The sequence below is a fragment of the Procambarus clarkii genome, chromosome 20 (assembly GCF_040958095.1).
Source record: "Procambarus clarkii isolate CNS0578487 chromosome 20, FALCON_Pclarkii_2.0, whole genome shotgun sequence".
Lineage (NCBI taxonomy): Eukaryota > Metazoa > Arthropoda > Malacostraca > Decapoda > Cambaridae > Procambarus > Procambarus clarkii.
The window spans coordinates 20,771,527-20,785,983 of record NC_091169.1 but is presented as its reverse complement, the minus strand read 5'-3'; the positions used below and the strand labels follow the sequence as shown (position 1 = coordinate 20,785,983).

At 34.7% G+C, this 14,457-nt stretch overlaps 1 protein-coding gene across 11 annotated transcripts in view; it reads left to right on the top strand.

Moving 5' to 3' along the window:
• Positions 1-13,599, top strand: part of Cnot4 (CCR4-NOT transcription complex subunit 4) — a 41,973-nt gene extending 28,374 nt beyond the window's left edge. For 5 of the 11 annotated variants that reach the window (XM_045737947.2, XM_045737948.2, XM_069327651.1 and 2 more), the window contains exon 12: positions 2,439-2,805. In XM_045737947.2, the coding sequence (XP_045593903.1) occupies positions 2,439-2,497 (59 nt within the window). In that variant the 3' untranslated portion in view covers positions 2,498-2,805. Of the gene's footprint in view, positions 1-2,438; positions 2,806-5,000; positions 5,196-11,793 lie in introns of those variants that run through there. The other 6 variants (XM_045737952.2, XM_069327653.1, XM_069327654.1 and 3 more) reach the window with 4 other exon arrangements.
• Positions 13,600-14,457: the final 858 nt, after the last annotated feature.

Genomic DNA, 14,457 nt, shown 5'->3' with positions numbered 1-14,457 from the left:
TTGGAAGAAAAAGTTTTTTTTTAGTTAATCTAGTTGTGTGCACACCACGGGAGTGTCGCATGTAACAGGTGCGCTGTACAGGGAGGGGAGTGGTTAAGATCCTACTCAGCTTCACCCAAGATGTTTATACTGTACTCTTTAGGTTTTCTTGGTTAATTCTTGGGCTATAATAATATATTTAGTGTGAAAATGTTCACAGACGAATTTACTGCAGTATAACTTCAAATCAAATGTTTAGATGCATAATGGTGTTGAATATATTAATGATTTTTGAACACTTCAACATCCCTCATGTGTTTTTCAATATTCCTTTAATTTTTTTTCACATAATACAAATAAAAGCTCTGGAAATGTGCACACATGATTAGACTATATAACTGTAAAAAGAACATCTTAGTTTTGTGAAGAAATGTTTGCTCACCTAGATTGATGTTAGCCAGCTACCGAGTTCTATTCCCAGTTAATGTAACCAGCAGCGGCAACAATGTTACTTCTGGAGGCTTCAGCATGCAGTCTAAAACTCATTTTCCTAGTTTGAAGAGCTTTAGAAATGCTGGTTAGGAGAACTGTCGGGTGGTAATCCAATATGTCATCAGTGATTATTCCGGAGGTTAGTGAAGAGGTTATGTTAGTCTTAATGGGTGCAGGCAGTCATTTCAGTAATTCTGGTGGGTTTAGTTATGGGCAAAATCATATAGTTCATACAGCTGAGAAAGCTGATAACTGGGTGAGTTACTAGGTCGACATAGGCCAATATTGAAATATCCAGTTAATATTAGTTAATTATTTTTTTTAAGCGTATTACTTGGTATCAAGTTTCGAAGGTTGAAGTCGAATTCAACGGCTGTACATCAGTGCTAGGAATTCTGAAGACTGCTCCCAACATTGTTAATGTTCAAGCCCTTCATTTTAAACTGGGAAAATATATACTGTACTCTACATGATGGTCTTTAAAACATGTTGTGTTTGTATAAATAACCATTTTGTATGTTAATATATATATATAGGTTTGTTTTATGTTCACTGGCATAATAGCAAAGGCTCTCAACCAGAGGGACAAATCAGTGACTCGTGGGTAATTTGACAAAGCAGTTCTGGGTTAAAGTAGCAAGATACTATAAATTCCCGTTGATTCCACCCACTTTCAAGATGACTTTTTCTTCTAAGTGCTCAAAACTTCTACCGAAAGTAGCATGTGTATGAAAGTGTAGGTATGCGTAGCGTGTGTGTGTGTGTGTGTGTGTGACACACACACACACACACACACACACACACACACACAGAGTTGGTGTTGCTCCCAGAGCAACACCAACTGGCGATGCTGTTGACTCTATTAAGAGGCCGAGATCTATACGATCTCGCCCTTCCTCAAACACACTCAAATTTTTTGTGCATAATCCACATGATCAATGCTCCAACTTTAATGGAGCATTGCTCAAAAATTAACAGGGAAAAATAAATGTTTTTAAAAGTGAAAATTGCAACAAATTCCATTGCTTTTACAGATAAAAAATTTCACCAGTTTTTATTCAATTCATTGTGAGGCCAGAATGGTGCACAAAGTTCATTTTCCTCCATAGAAAATCATGTTTCAAATTATACTTTACTGATTAAAAAAAATCACTGCTGCCGTCAAAATATGCATTGTTTTTTAGACAAATTTATAACTCCCAAAGTTATGGGTTTATGAACAAACTTGTAGAGGAAACATTAGAACTCAGATTTGGAACTTGCGACTAAAAAATTTGCACATGTGTAAAATGATGGGAATTGCTCAGAAACTTAATTTTTTACAGTCTCTCAAAGTTGAAAATCCTGTTGGAGAAAAATGAAGGTAAAGTTCTCGACAATAAATATAGTAATTCAAATTGATTTCATGTCTTGAAAGTTTTAATAAATATTGCTTGGCGTTTGTACTCGAATATGTGAAAGTTGTAGGTCAATATATGTTGAAATGAAGTAAAGAAAAAATATCCCCCCCCCCCCCAAAATGTAGGGATAATTATTTAGAGGATATATACGTATACTTTTTATAATTGATAAAGCCCTAATCTGGTCCCAAATCAAAACAACCTAAAGACAAAGAAAATAGTTTGAAATCTGTGAAAAAAATACACCCCCAAAAAATTAATTAAAGCTCCGGCACCTGTGACTGATTTACAATGTTGACCAATATTGTTGCACCTTCTACATCCTTAGTGACAGGAATGCATTCCCAAGATGTAGAAGCCGCAACAAAATCAGATTAAAAACAATGGAGGAAAAAACACACATACTGCAACCCCCCCCCCCCATCCTTCCCCTCCACACACAAAAAATGAACATAGGGGAAGTATCAGATATTGGCATTGGACAATGTATTTATATGATATATAACAAAATACAGCATGATAACATAGTGGTACAGTACCTCGATTAACGAGTTTAATCCATTCCAGCACCGAGCGCATCATGTGGAAAACTCGTCTTGCAAAACAAGAGCAAAAAACAGTTGTAAAAGGTGTCCGAGAACCAGCGGAAACACTTGTTAATCGAGGAAAAGCTTGTTAGTAGAGACAAATGTTCTGCCAGTGGCTCGCTCGTTACGCGAAATGCTCGTAGATAGAGCCACTCGTTAATCGAGGTGCCACTGTACTTATTATTATTTGTTATTAAGTATTACTTATTAATACTAGAAAGGCACCAGCTGCATATATGCACTTTGTGGACCCTCCTTACTATTCTTCTTTGTGTGTCGGACAGTTACTTCCATCTCTTTATTACTGCATTATCCCTCGGTTCCAGTTAATGGGAGCTGTTCTCCTTATAATCAGAACTTTTTTTTTAATATATATATATTTTTAACTATATTATATATATATATTATATATATATAATATATATATATATATATATATATATATATATATATAATATATATATTATATATATATATTATATATATATATATTATATATATATATATTATATATATATATATTATATATATATATATATTATATATATATATATATTATATATATATATATATTATATATATATATATATATATATATATATATATATATATATATATATATATATATATATATATATATATATATATATATATATATATTATATATATATATATATATATATATATATATATATATAAGCATATTTGGTTGAAATTTTCACAACACTGCTGCCAAATAATTGGAGATTTGTATAGTATTTTAAAATAATTTCCATTAAATTTGAACATTTTGGCACTCCCAGCCTCTTAAGTATAGCAGGAACATCACCTGCATGAGACTCCAGACATTATAATGAGAACATGTTTCATTGCAATTGCAATTTATCATTGCAATTTGTCATTACATATCAAATAAACTTGGTAACGAATGTTAAAGTGTATTTAATTTTACACAAATACCAATAAACTCGTAATTTTTTTTTTTTTTTGGGGGGGGGGTTCAGTAATTTTTTCTCCGTTGATTGACTAGCAACTTCCCTGAAACTTTCTTATATTTGAGGATGTATCCCCACCAATTATCACATGAAGCTTGGAAAAAATAATCTAGCAACATCTGCTCTGTCTACTGATGATGCAATCATCAATATCATTTTATTCAAATACAATTGTAAATCAAAAAATGGCTCTAGCAGGGGAAGGGGACACTAGTCTGGTGGATGGATATGAAGAGTGAAAGATGGGCAAAATGTGAGTTTTGGTCCATCCTCTTGCTCCTGGAAACACTGCATGTCTGTTAAGGAGTGTTTCATACTCTTGCAGCCTAAGTGACTCGAGTGTGGCTTCCGAGATCCTCTTTTGGTTAAAGAATAAGATGCAGAATTAGCATGACGTCCTCTAGGAAATGAATGTGTGGATTTATGGTTTATAGTATTTGGTATTATGGCTTTCATTCTTCTTCCCAAATTCCCTAGTGTTTTTTTTTGCTGGTCTACAATTGTATGTTACAGGTTCAGTGCCAATATCTTTACTATTAGAAAGGTGCATACATGTACTGTACCTAGAGATCATAAACGGTACCTCAGTAGTGTTACACACAATTCTGTTGCTTTGCTATTATCATTTTGGGAAATAAATTTTTGTTGTAATACTGTATATGGATCATATTAAAAGATATAAGGCTGGAGTGGGTATGACAACCATTTTGGGTATTTTAAGGTTTTCCTGTGCAGCAAGTTATTTTGGGTGCAGGTCTGCCATTTGTGATTTATGGTGGCTGTTTATGGGTGCCAACAGCTGTTTTGTAAGAGGTAGGATTTCAGTAGTTGATCTTGCATAGTCAACAAGACTGTATTGTGCATATGAAATAGAATAATGTACTATACTTGTATAATGAAGTGGACTGTACTGGGGTGGATACAGTAATGTGACAGGCTGTTTAACATAAATGATTAAGCAGAGGAGGAAGCACTTTTGTGCTTTTTAGTGTAATTCAATTTCATAAAGTTGACTTTTTGGGGGGATATTCCCAGCTGATGAATTTGGAAAGGGGATACTCTTTAATTGTCCTCCATAAATTACTTATAATGTATTTGTCCAATCAGATTTTTTTTTTAATGGTGCTATCCAATTAGTCAGTACATAAGCTTATTTATTTTAAACACTATTTGGACACGTCTTGTATTGATGAATTTATATTTTTCATATTTAGGCATGAGCTTCATTTATTCATCCATAATTGAAAATGTTTTGAGAATCTTAAACAGTTTTATTTTATATATATATATATATATATATATATATATATATATATATATATATATATATATATATATATATATATATATAATATATATAAAATAATAATATACACACACACATACATATTCATACATATTAATACATACACACATTGTTGTCGAGATACTGGCAAGTGCATAATAGCAGATATTTACTATTAAATTTTTCTTTCAGCTGTTGGGTTATACAGTACTGTACTTGTTTCGACTAGCATTGTGGGGAGGTGTTTATTTTTGTCTTTCAGCCCATTCTCCTGCACTACTTTGCTTAGGGTGATGCCCTTAGCACAGTCGCCTGCCATGGGGTGACGTGTACCATAGCCTAGACCATACTCCAGTCTGATGATGAGGTCACATGCTTCATTTCCACAATATTGACTGCACTACACATCTAGCATCACTCAACATGTATGTGGATGGAGACAGTATTTGCCATGCAGGTGTGTTTTCTGGCTGTTAAATGATTGAAGTCCTCTTTGGGGGTAAGGACCAAGAAAAAATTTGTAGTCGTAGAGGAGGGAAAAATCAAGCTTGTGTTGCATCTTCTATATTTTGCAAGTAATAATTGTGTGAGCTGACAAACTTCAGCGAATTCCTGGGCATTTCATAAACTAGGTCGACGTCTTGCTGCATAGCCAAGCGGAGTCGATGCTCAGTATTTTCTGTAAAGGTGATAAATTTCTTGATTTCTCTTGGCTATCTTGGTTTTCCTTCCATTCGGGGATGTGTGTGTGAAATTGTGATAAGTATTGCATATTGAGCAGAATGGTACTGTATTGCAAAAGTTCATGTTATGAGGAGTGAAAATAATATTAAGGGATGTAAATCAAGATGACCAAACCACACACCAGAAGATGGAGAAACGACAAAGTTTCGGTCCATCCTGGACCATTATAAGGTTGTGTGTGATAATAAAACAAATGACTTGATAATGGTCCATAACGGACTGAAACTTTGTCGTTTCTCCATCTTCTGATGTGTGGGGTTTTGTCATCATATCTTCAGCCACATTATTGTGTCTCATCGTCTACCGATGTACATCATATTATTTTGTAATACTGTACTGTCATGACAGCACAGTATTCCTTTTTAACATCTGCTTCACTTGGTGTATTCTATTATATTCAAGGTGGTTAAAAATGTGCAGCTGACAGTTTCCTGAATGACCATATAGCTGTTTCATTATTTATGCCCTTAGCATAGTAGCATTGGGACCTAGAGCATTAGCTTCCAACCAGTTTTTATATGGGGGAGAGAAGTGGGGGGCATAAAGTCATAATAGTGGCAGTTCTTTATAAATGCATTTTCTACATTGTTTCACTCACATTTTGCAGCAAAATATCATTGATGTGACCTTTGTATATTGAGTGAATGTAATAAATCTGTAAATTATAATCTTGTCTCGTTTGACAAAGTTTGTAGTTGATGCTTGAAATAAGTTTATAGTCATATTTGGTGACTTCTCCCGAGGGGCTCCAATTTATCATGTTATATAAACGAGGCGGTGTTAATTTTTCTGAACAAGATTAAATTAGTTTTAAAATTTTAGATTTCAGCCTTTGTCTTACCTTGTACAAAAAAAATTCCTATGCTTAGTGGTGTGTACAAGGTCATGTCTGTGAATGGCTTTACTATTAAAGCAAAGATGAAAATGTATTAAGTTTTTTTTTTTTTTTTTTTTTTTTTCCAATGTCAAAATTATGAGCCACAATTACATCTGGCATTGTATTGTACATAAACTGTAGAAATAGCTTTTAACACTATCGCACTCCGTTGCCTCCGCCCGTCGTCACTCATTTTTCTCTAGAGTCGTCTCGGGTGACGAGGTCCAGAGTCACTCATTAAAATATTTGTTAAAAATTTTAATTTTATCCGGTCAATCTGGGAGTGGTTTCAAAATGAGCGCCTTTAGATTGCGCACAATTTGATAACAAAATGAAAGACGTGACGCGAAAATTGATCCAGTATCAGTGTCAGAACACTGGAAAGATAAATACTTTTGTGGTCCAAATTGTAAAATATTTGCTAAAATTCCATTTATTGTTCTATTACTATGGGACTAGTTTTAAAATACGCGCCTTTATATTGCGAACAATTTGATACCAAAATGAATGAAATAGTAACACGAAAATTTGTCAGAACATTGGAAATATACTGGTATAAATAATTTTGTGGTGATGAGCGTCCAAAAGTCATAATATTTGTTAAATTCCATTTATTCTATTATGGGACTAGTTTTAAAATACGTGCCTTTATTTTGCGAACAATTTGAAACACGTAACAGGAAATTTATGTTATCAAACTGAACGAGTATATACATTAGTCTGCAGGTGTGCCAATTGGACCTCATTCACAGGTAACTTAACCGACTTCAGACTTTGCTGTGGGGAGTCACGCCTGGCTTTTGAACCTTATATGCATATATTCCTGTAGGGAATTCTATTGCGAACACAATGATACCAAAACGAGCGATGTAGCACGAGAATTAAGTTGGAAAAAACTGAAACGAGTATACGCTTTGGTGTCACTGCACGCTCGCCCGCATCGAACGGCGCATGACGCCATTTCTGTGGTGCGCACGAACGGCGAGCGATAGTGTTAACATATAAATATTAATATACATTTTAATTTTTAGATATTAACCCTTTTGCTTGCTCTGTGAATACAAAAGTTTTACAGCACATTAATTTGACCTAAACATCATAAGTTTTAATATCCTGTTACATTCGTCCAGACATTACGAACAGTTTTGCTTTCCAGGGGTTATGCTCATATTTGATAATTAAACCTCTCGTCTGGAGTTGCTTGCCAGGCTTGGCTTGAAATGTTTGTTCGGTACAAGATACAGGTATGCAGTTGTGCCTGCTCCCCATCATACTTTTGCAATAGATGCTAATAATTTTTAACCTATGTTCTGTGCACCTATTTGATATGATGGACATAAAAAATATAAATGTACAAAGTGCACATAAAAAAAATTATCCCCCCCCCCCAAAAAAAAATCTATTTATATTAATGTTAATGTGTTTCCTGATCGTTGTGGGGAAAAAATGCATGCGTCTGAGCCTTACTATTTCTAGGGCTCTGATGGAGCGACAAAGTTTGACGATTCGTAGTCGACGAGTGATAAGCAGCTCTGTGGTGCGGGAGTTGCTGCAGCGATATGCTTACATAATTGTTTCCATATGCCTTTTTTTTTTTTTTTTTAGTGTGAAACATTGCTTTACTTTAAAGTATGGTGCTCATATTTGTGATTGGTATATTATATTCTTAGAACAATAATAGTGATTTTTGTATTAAACTACTGTATATACATGTCATATATAGCTTTCTATATTTGTATACTCCATAATGAACCACTAAGCAATTCTGTAGGGGAAGTAATGAAATCTTAACACAGTATAGAGCCTCTTACTATGCCCAGACGACAACTTTACCCGATGCTGCATGATGCCTTGAGTGTACTGTGTGCACATCGCTAAGTCTAACCACTACATTGCTATTATCGGATTCTGGTCACTAAATTATGAATATGAATAATTTTCCACAAATTATTTTCTAATGGAACACAAGGTCACATTGCATGATGCATAGATACACTAAACCTCGGCCGTATATCGTGAGTACCTACCTCCTGCTCTGAACATTGTATCTAGCATTGTGTTCTCTGATATCTGAACCTTGTACTTAGTTTTTATTATAGTCAGGATCATCTATGACACTATCATTGGACAATAATTGCAGTTGCTTATTTTATCCATCATTATTAAGTGGTGCTGTGGCCCTGACCTGCACAGCTGTGCTGTGCTGTGAGCTCTGCTGCATGTGCCAACCTTGGTCGCTCTAGCAGTACTGAGGCTCTTGCAGCCAGGAGAGATGCGGACAATTTTATTTAAGGATGGTGTTTGCTTACTGTAGTCCTGAGGATCAGGATGTAAATCCCATGTTCCTTTGGGAAGTTTTGAATAGTTCCCTATATTTAAAAATGCCTTATGGCAGTCGGTGCACCACCCATCAACAGACTTGTGGTGGTTAGTGCAGTGCATGGGGGTTAAAAGGTGGTGCTGGAGCCAACCCCAACTAGCCTATGACACTTTCATGCCCTCCATGTATCGTCTTAAAAATTGGTCGAGGCTAGCCCCAAGCATCTAGCCTATACAATGAGAGAGAGAGAGAGATTAATTGAATGATTGATAGATATTGATTGATATTGATCGATTCTGTTTTAGGTACAGATATGTATTCACTTTGTTTTTGTGACCCTATGTATAAGAGTTGTAACATGAAATTTTCGTATTAAAACATTTGGAAATGATCTTGAGTATATTTCAAAAAAGAAATTGGTGTGTAAATGACTGCTCTATTTTACCTTACATAGAAAAGGGAAAGAAAATACTACAATGATATTTAATCAGCTTATTTTGGAAGTGAACCATAATTTATGCACCAAGATTAGCAATTCTGATACCTTTGCCATGTGTTGTCTTGCATCCCTTTGTTCTCATATTGGTATTTAGTGATATTTAGGACCTTTTGAATATCCTCCTACATAGTCTTCCCAGCTTGGTGCCTTATTTTGATATTTATATACAAAGAGATAGAAAGTGTATACCATCCCACTTTTTAAAAGTGTGTTGAGTAGTTTCCAATTGGTGTTGTATAAAATCTTCAATCTAACCTTACAAATTTGGTGGCTGTGTATACACTGAAGGTGCTCCGAGATGTTTGGTGAAACTACAAAGTTCCCATGCAGTATATATTCTTTGTGATGCGCGGCCATGCTAGGATATGCAACAGGTTTTATATTTATATGTAATGCCTTCACTCTTTCCTAAAGCACACCCTGCACTTCATCATCTTACGTTCTATAATATTATGTAATTATAATTTAGACAGCAATGTTATCAATATAATGAGGCCACCTTCCTCTGGTAGAAAGTAGATTCCATATGCTATTCTCATGTTGCTTCTGATGTGCCTCGACTAATGAAATGCCTAGAGTTCTCTTAAGGTGCTGGGACTTGTTGCCAGTTTTTTGTCAGTTGCTAAAGCTCCCTTATAGCCAGTTCCTCGATATGAAGGAGGCTAGTGTGTTTTCATCCAAAAAGCCGTTAAGCATGGCTTATGAAGATACTCTTCTTTCCTTGGGTGCTATGCTTGGAAGCTGTGGCTCGGATGACATGGTGCTTCATCTTGAGGTAGGGGTGTGGGGAGGGGGGGGGAGCAATTGTGAATTGTGGCTTTATGAATTGGCCGGTCTAGCTACCTGTGCTAGTGTCTAGCAGGCATTGAGGAGTTGGCACAGATTTTGTCCTTGCTGCGTATTCATTTAGTGATGAATGTGTGTTTTATGCTTACTATTTCTAGGGTTTGTGCTCTGCATCTGACCCCTCACCTTTTCCTCACTGGGTTCTGTGGTGGATGGGAATGTTGGTAAGGGATGTCTTTTCTTTATGGTTTAATCATATTTTTCATTTATCTGTGCAATCTGAGACTTGGAGTTGGTGACCAGACCCACGCGTCTTCTCACTAGCATGTCCACTCCTATTACACCAAAATCAGCTCGCTTATGGTCCAACAGCATTAATGTTGCTTCCTGACATCAACATTTTAGTCCACATTTTGTCAAGGTCATATCAGGAACAGACTGTCCAACTTGTTGGACAGTCCATCCAAATCTAAATTTTCTACATAGTAATTTTCCAGGTATCGGAATTTGGCGCCTAGTTCAGCTGCCTATTTAATCCAGAAGGATAATTCGTTTCTTCCCTCTTACATCAATTGTTTGTTCCATTGCTACGCTTGTATTGTATTCCTCGTAAAATGGTACATTGTTTCTCTCCCCAATACATAACCAAATTTTTCTCATTAATCATAGCTTCTTTTTAGATCTTTAATCAACACTATTAATTCCTTTTAATGATTGAATTGCAGACATACTGTATAATGGGACAGTACCATTACTAATATCTTTGGCCACATTTTTAGAACCTTCATTCTTTAGTCATGTTGCTATATTTTTAAATATATTACAGGTGAATTGAGGCTATAACAGGTATAAAATAATCTGGATGAGTGAAGTTGCACCAAATAAGCATTCTGGCGTAACATTTTTACATATTATTATTATTATTATTATTATTTTTCACTGTAATTCCTTTTGCAATTGTTAAGCAGTTATTGAATAATCATGCTAAAGCTATTTTTCTTGATGTAATTCTGATGGTTTCGTACAGAAGTGTGTAAAAAGGTATATAATTAGATATATTGGAGTAAATTTACAAAAATAAATTGTAACGTTAAAGTATTTTAAGGTTTTTCACCATTTTGAGTGCTAGTTAATATATTTTGTTGTGGGGGAGTGACTCCCGGAAGCCATCTCACCGAGATTGCTCCAATGAGAGGGTTATAAATTAGCAAGGAGTACACCAGGTCCTTTGTCTCATACTAGGTGGGTTCTGTTTAAATCGACCCCTTCTCACTCGTCTACCTGTCCAATCTATTCTTGAAAACGACACCTGTTAAACTGATTGTCCCCATAATGCTAGCTGATATCCCATTCCCAGGACACACAACACAATTTGAAGCCCACTAATTTCCTATATCCCTCCTAAAATGTCTCCAACTAGTACCCATTGTTAGTGGTTCTAATCTGGCAGTTTCAGACGTTTATTTATGCCTCCAACACAACTTAAATACCTCAATCATCTACCTCCATTGTCCTGCGTGTTTAGCGAGTTCAGATTGAGACACTTCAATGTGTCTTCATAAGAAAGATCCCCCAATAGTCTAATCTGTGATATGGCGACTAGAATTGGAGTAGTCAGTCAGCCTCCCATTCCTATACTGTACATAGAAACCTTGGAACATATAAGTACAAGAAAGAGCACCTAAGGTATGCATACCCCAGATGTTAAAGCCCAATGTAGACAAGCTATAAGATTACAAATTTAATAATTTAAAATTGATGTTATAGGTACACACAAAATTCCTAGTTATAAGTTTTACATTATCTAATGAAATTTTTCTTTGTTTCAGATCTCTAATAGCAGTAAATGGAGAAGTTTATATCGTGTATGAATGAAGAGGAAGAATTATAGAAGAATTTATTATATTGAGCTCCAGACCCTTGTCATCGTATTCAAAACCATTTAGGGGAACAGCTACAAGTCATATAGCCACTTTTTGATGCATTGTTTAGACAAAAAAAACGGTAGAAGGAAAGTGAAATTATTGTTTTCCCTTAATATTTATTTGTGTAACTGGATCATGCAAGCAGTGAATCATCCTCTTTTTATTTTATTTTTATTTTTTGTTATCAATGAGTTTATAGTCTATTTGAATTAATAAAATGGAACAATTTTTTGCCATATTTTTTATTCGTGACATGCAAAGCTTTACCGAACTTTCCCTTTGCTGTTTTTGGCAGCCTATTTATCTTGTTGCATGCATTAAGAATCCTATTTTTTATTATTCTTTAAGTTGTTATAGTATTGCACTTGGCAGATGGGACTGTCTTATTGCCTTCTAGCTGGTGTTTCTGGAAGAGTAGTCGTTCATTTTCAATTCATTTGTATCATTTCAACGGAACCCTGCTAATACGGTGTCCGCTCTGCTGTTGAGAATTACAAATTGACTTTTGTGGCAGAAGTCATTTCATGTTCCCAACCAATTTTTGGCATTAAAAATGTTAAACACCTTCTCAAGCACATGATTAAGTTTGATGTTTACAGGTTTGATGAGGCTTTTTATGCAAATATTTCTAAGAGTGCTGGATACTAAGGAGCCCTGGCTTTGATTTATGATGGTCGAAATGAGATTTGCCTAGCACAGTGTTTGAATGCGTTTAAGTGTGTAATTAGGTGTTATTTTGGTTATTTGACGTTACTTCTGTGCCTAAGAAATTAGGTAATTACAAATGGCCCTTTTGTAAAGCTTGACAGAATTTTTTTGGTTACAGTCTAATCCATAATTGCAATGTAGCTTTAATGTCTTATGTGCACCCATCAATATACCGGTATATACATATAAGTAAATAAATATATGTACTGTATATATACATTATAATATATATATTACATATGTAATTTATTTATATTAATGGCCATCAAGGAGTGGAAATATATAAAAATGACTCGAAGGCTCAACATATAAAACGTTTGTATCAGATTTCTTTACTTTGATATATCTACGTATATATTTATATATAACACAAATACTGACCCTTAGTACCCAGCAATCGCATCAGTTTGGTATCTCATGTGCATTTGAGGATAATGTCTGTACTACATATTGATGCTGTATACCCACTTCACAAGACTTCCCCCTTTACAAGAATATTAGTAGCAATCTACCTTCCATTGATTCCATACGCATTGCAGACTTATCCTAACCTTCCTCTGAACTTTATCTTTTTTTTTTAATATATATATTTTTTATTTTTATTTTTTGTTATTTTTTCGTGTTTGAGGATGTGGAAATGCTGCTCTCCCCTAGAAAGTAGCAAGTCTTTCAATGCTACGAAAATGTTTTTCTTTGTATCATTTACTGCTGTTTGAATCTTAAAGTGTGATGAAATTAGTGCTGGGGAATTTTTTTGGTATAATATCTACTGAAGAGATTGCTGTTACTAGCAAGTGCTGTTGTCATGGTAGTCAAGAAGACGATCAGCTAGGAGTTACATCCAAGAGAATGTCAACAAGTTTGCTAGATTCCGTGCACTTGTTGCATCAACTGGCTCTTCTACTAATGTGACATCTATAAAATATTTGAAGATACTGTGGTATATTCTAGGACAACCTTCAACCAAACATTCTAATCTGAAAAATAAAAGTCAAAAGATTTTGTCTTGCCTTTTCTTGCCATTTAAGATAATGCTTTAGTAGCAAGGTAAAATTTACATGAAGGGAACTTTCAGGGTTACATTGTGAATGTATTGGAGAGTTAGAGTAGTAATGACTGTTAGAGAACATGAAAGTTAAAATGGGAAATGAGAAAGTGGAGTAGAATGTGGAAGTGGATGGTTAGATAAACTGGTTTTATAAACATTTGTAATGTGCAAGAAGCCTTGCTTTTTCAATCATTATTATTATTACTGCATTTTAAATGTGTGTGGGAGGCATTAGCCAGGAGGAAACAGAGTATAGTAAAAGGTTAGTTTTACAAAACATTGGGTTATTTGTGCCTTTAGTAATAAGATGAGAATCTAGTCCAATAAATGCAAATCCACTTGTGGAAATTATCCACAGTCTTGATGTACTAGTAGTGTTAAATACAGTACTATAGGAGAATTTAGTAATGAATACTGCTAAATTTAGGCCATAAAGCTGTCTTGAACAAAATTTAAGAGTGGGATCAAGGAAGTGAAAGAAGAATGAGGAAGTATTGTTCAAGATTATAATTTGATGAAGAAATGAGTGGACGCAGCACCTGAGTGTTTTGTAGTGTAATTGGAGAGCAGTGTAGGACAAGATGCATACAATTTGAAAGAAATTTGTTGGTTAAAATTTAATAATGTGCAATATATGAATCAAATTTGAGGAGTAAATGGAAAGTGGATGGGGACTAAATGTGAGCATGCAGTTTGTGATAAAAGCTAAGAGTACAAAATATTTTTTTTTTTTTATTGAAAACGACAAGTCTTGTGGGAATGCTGTTGATGGTTACATTAATTAGTACTCTACTGGTAAATGGATTGATCGT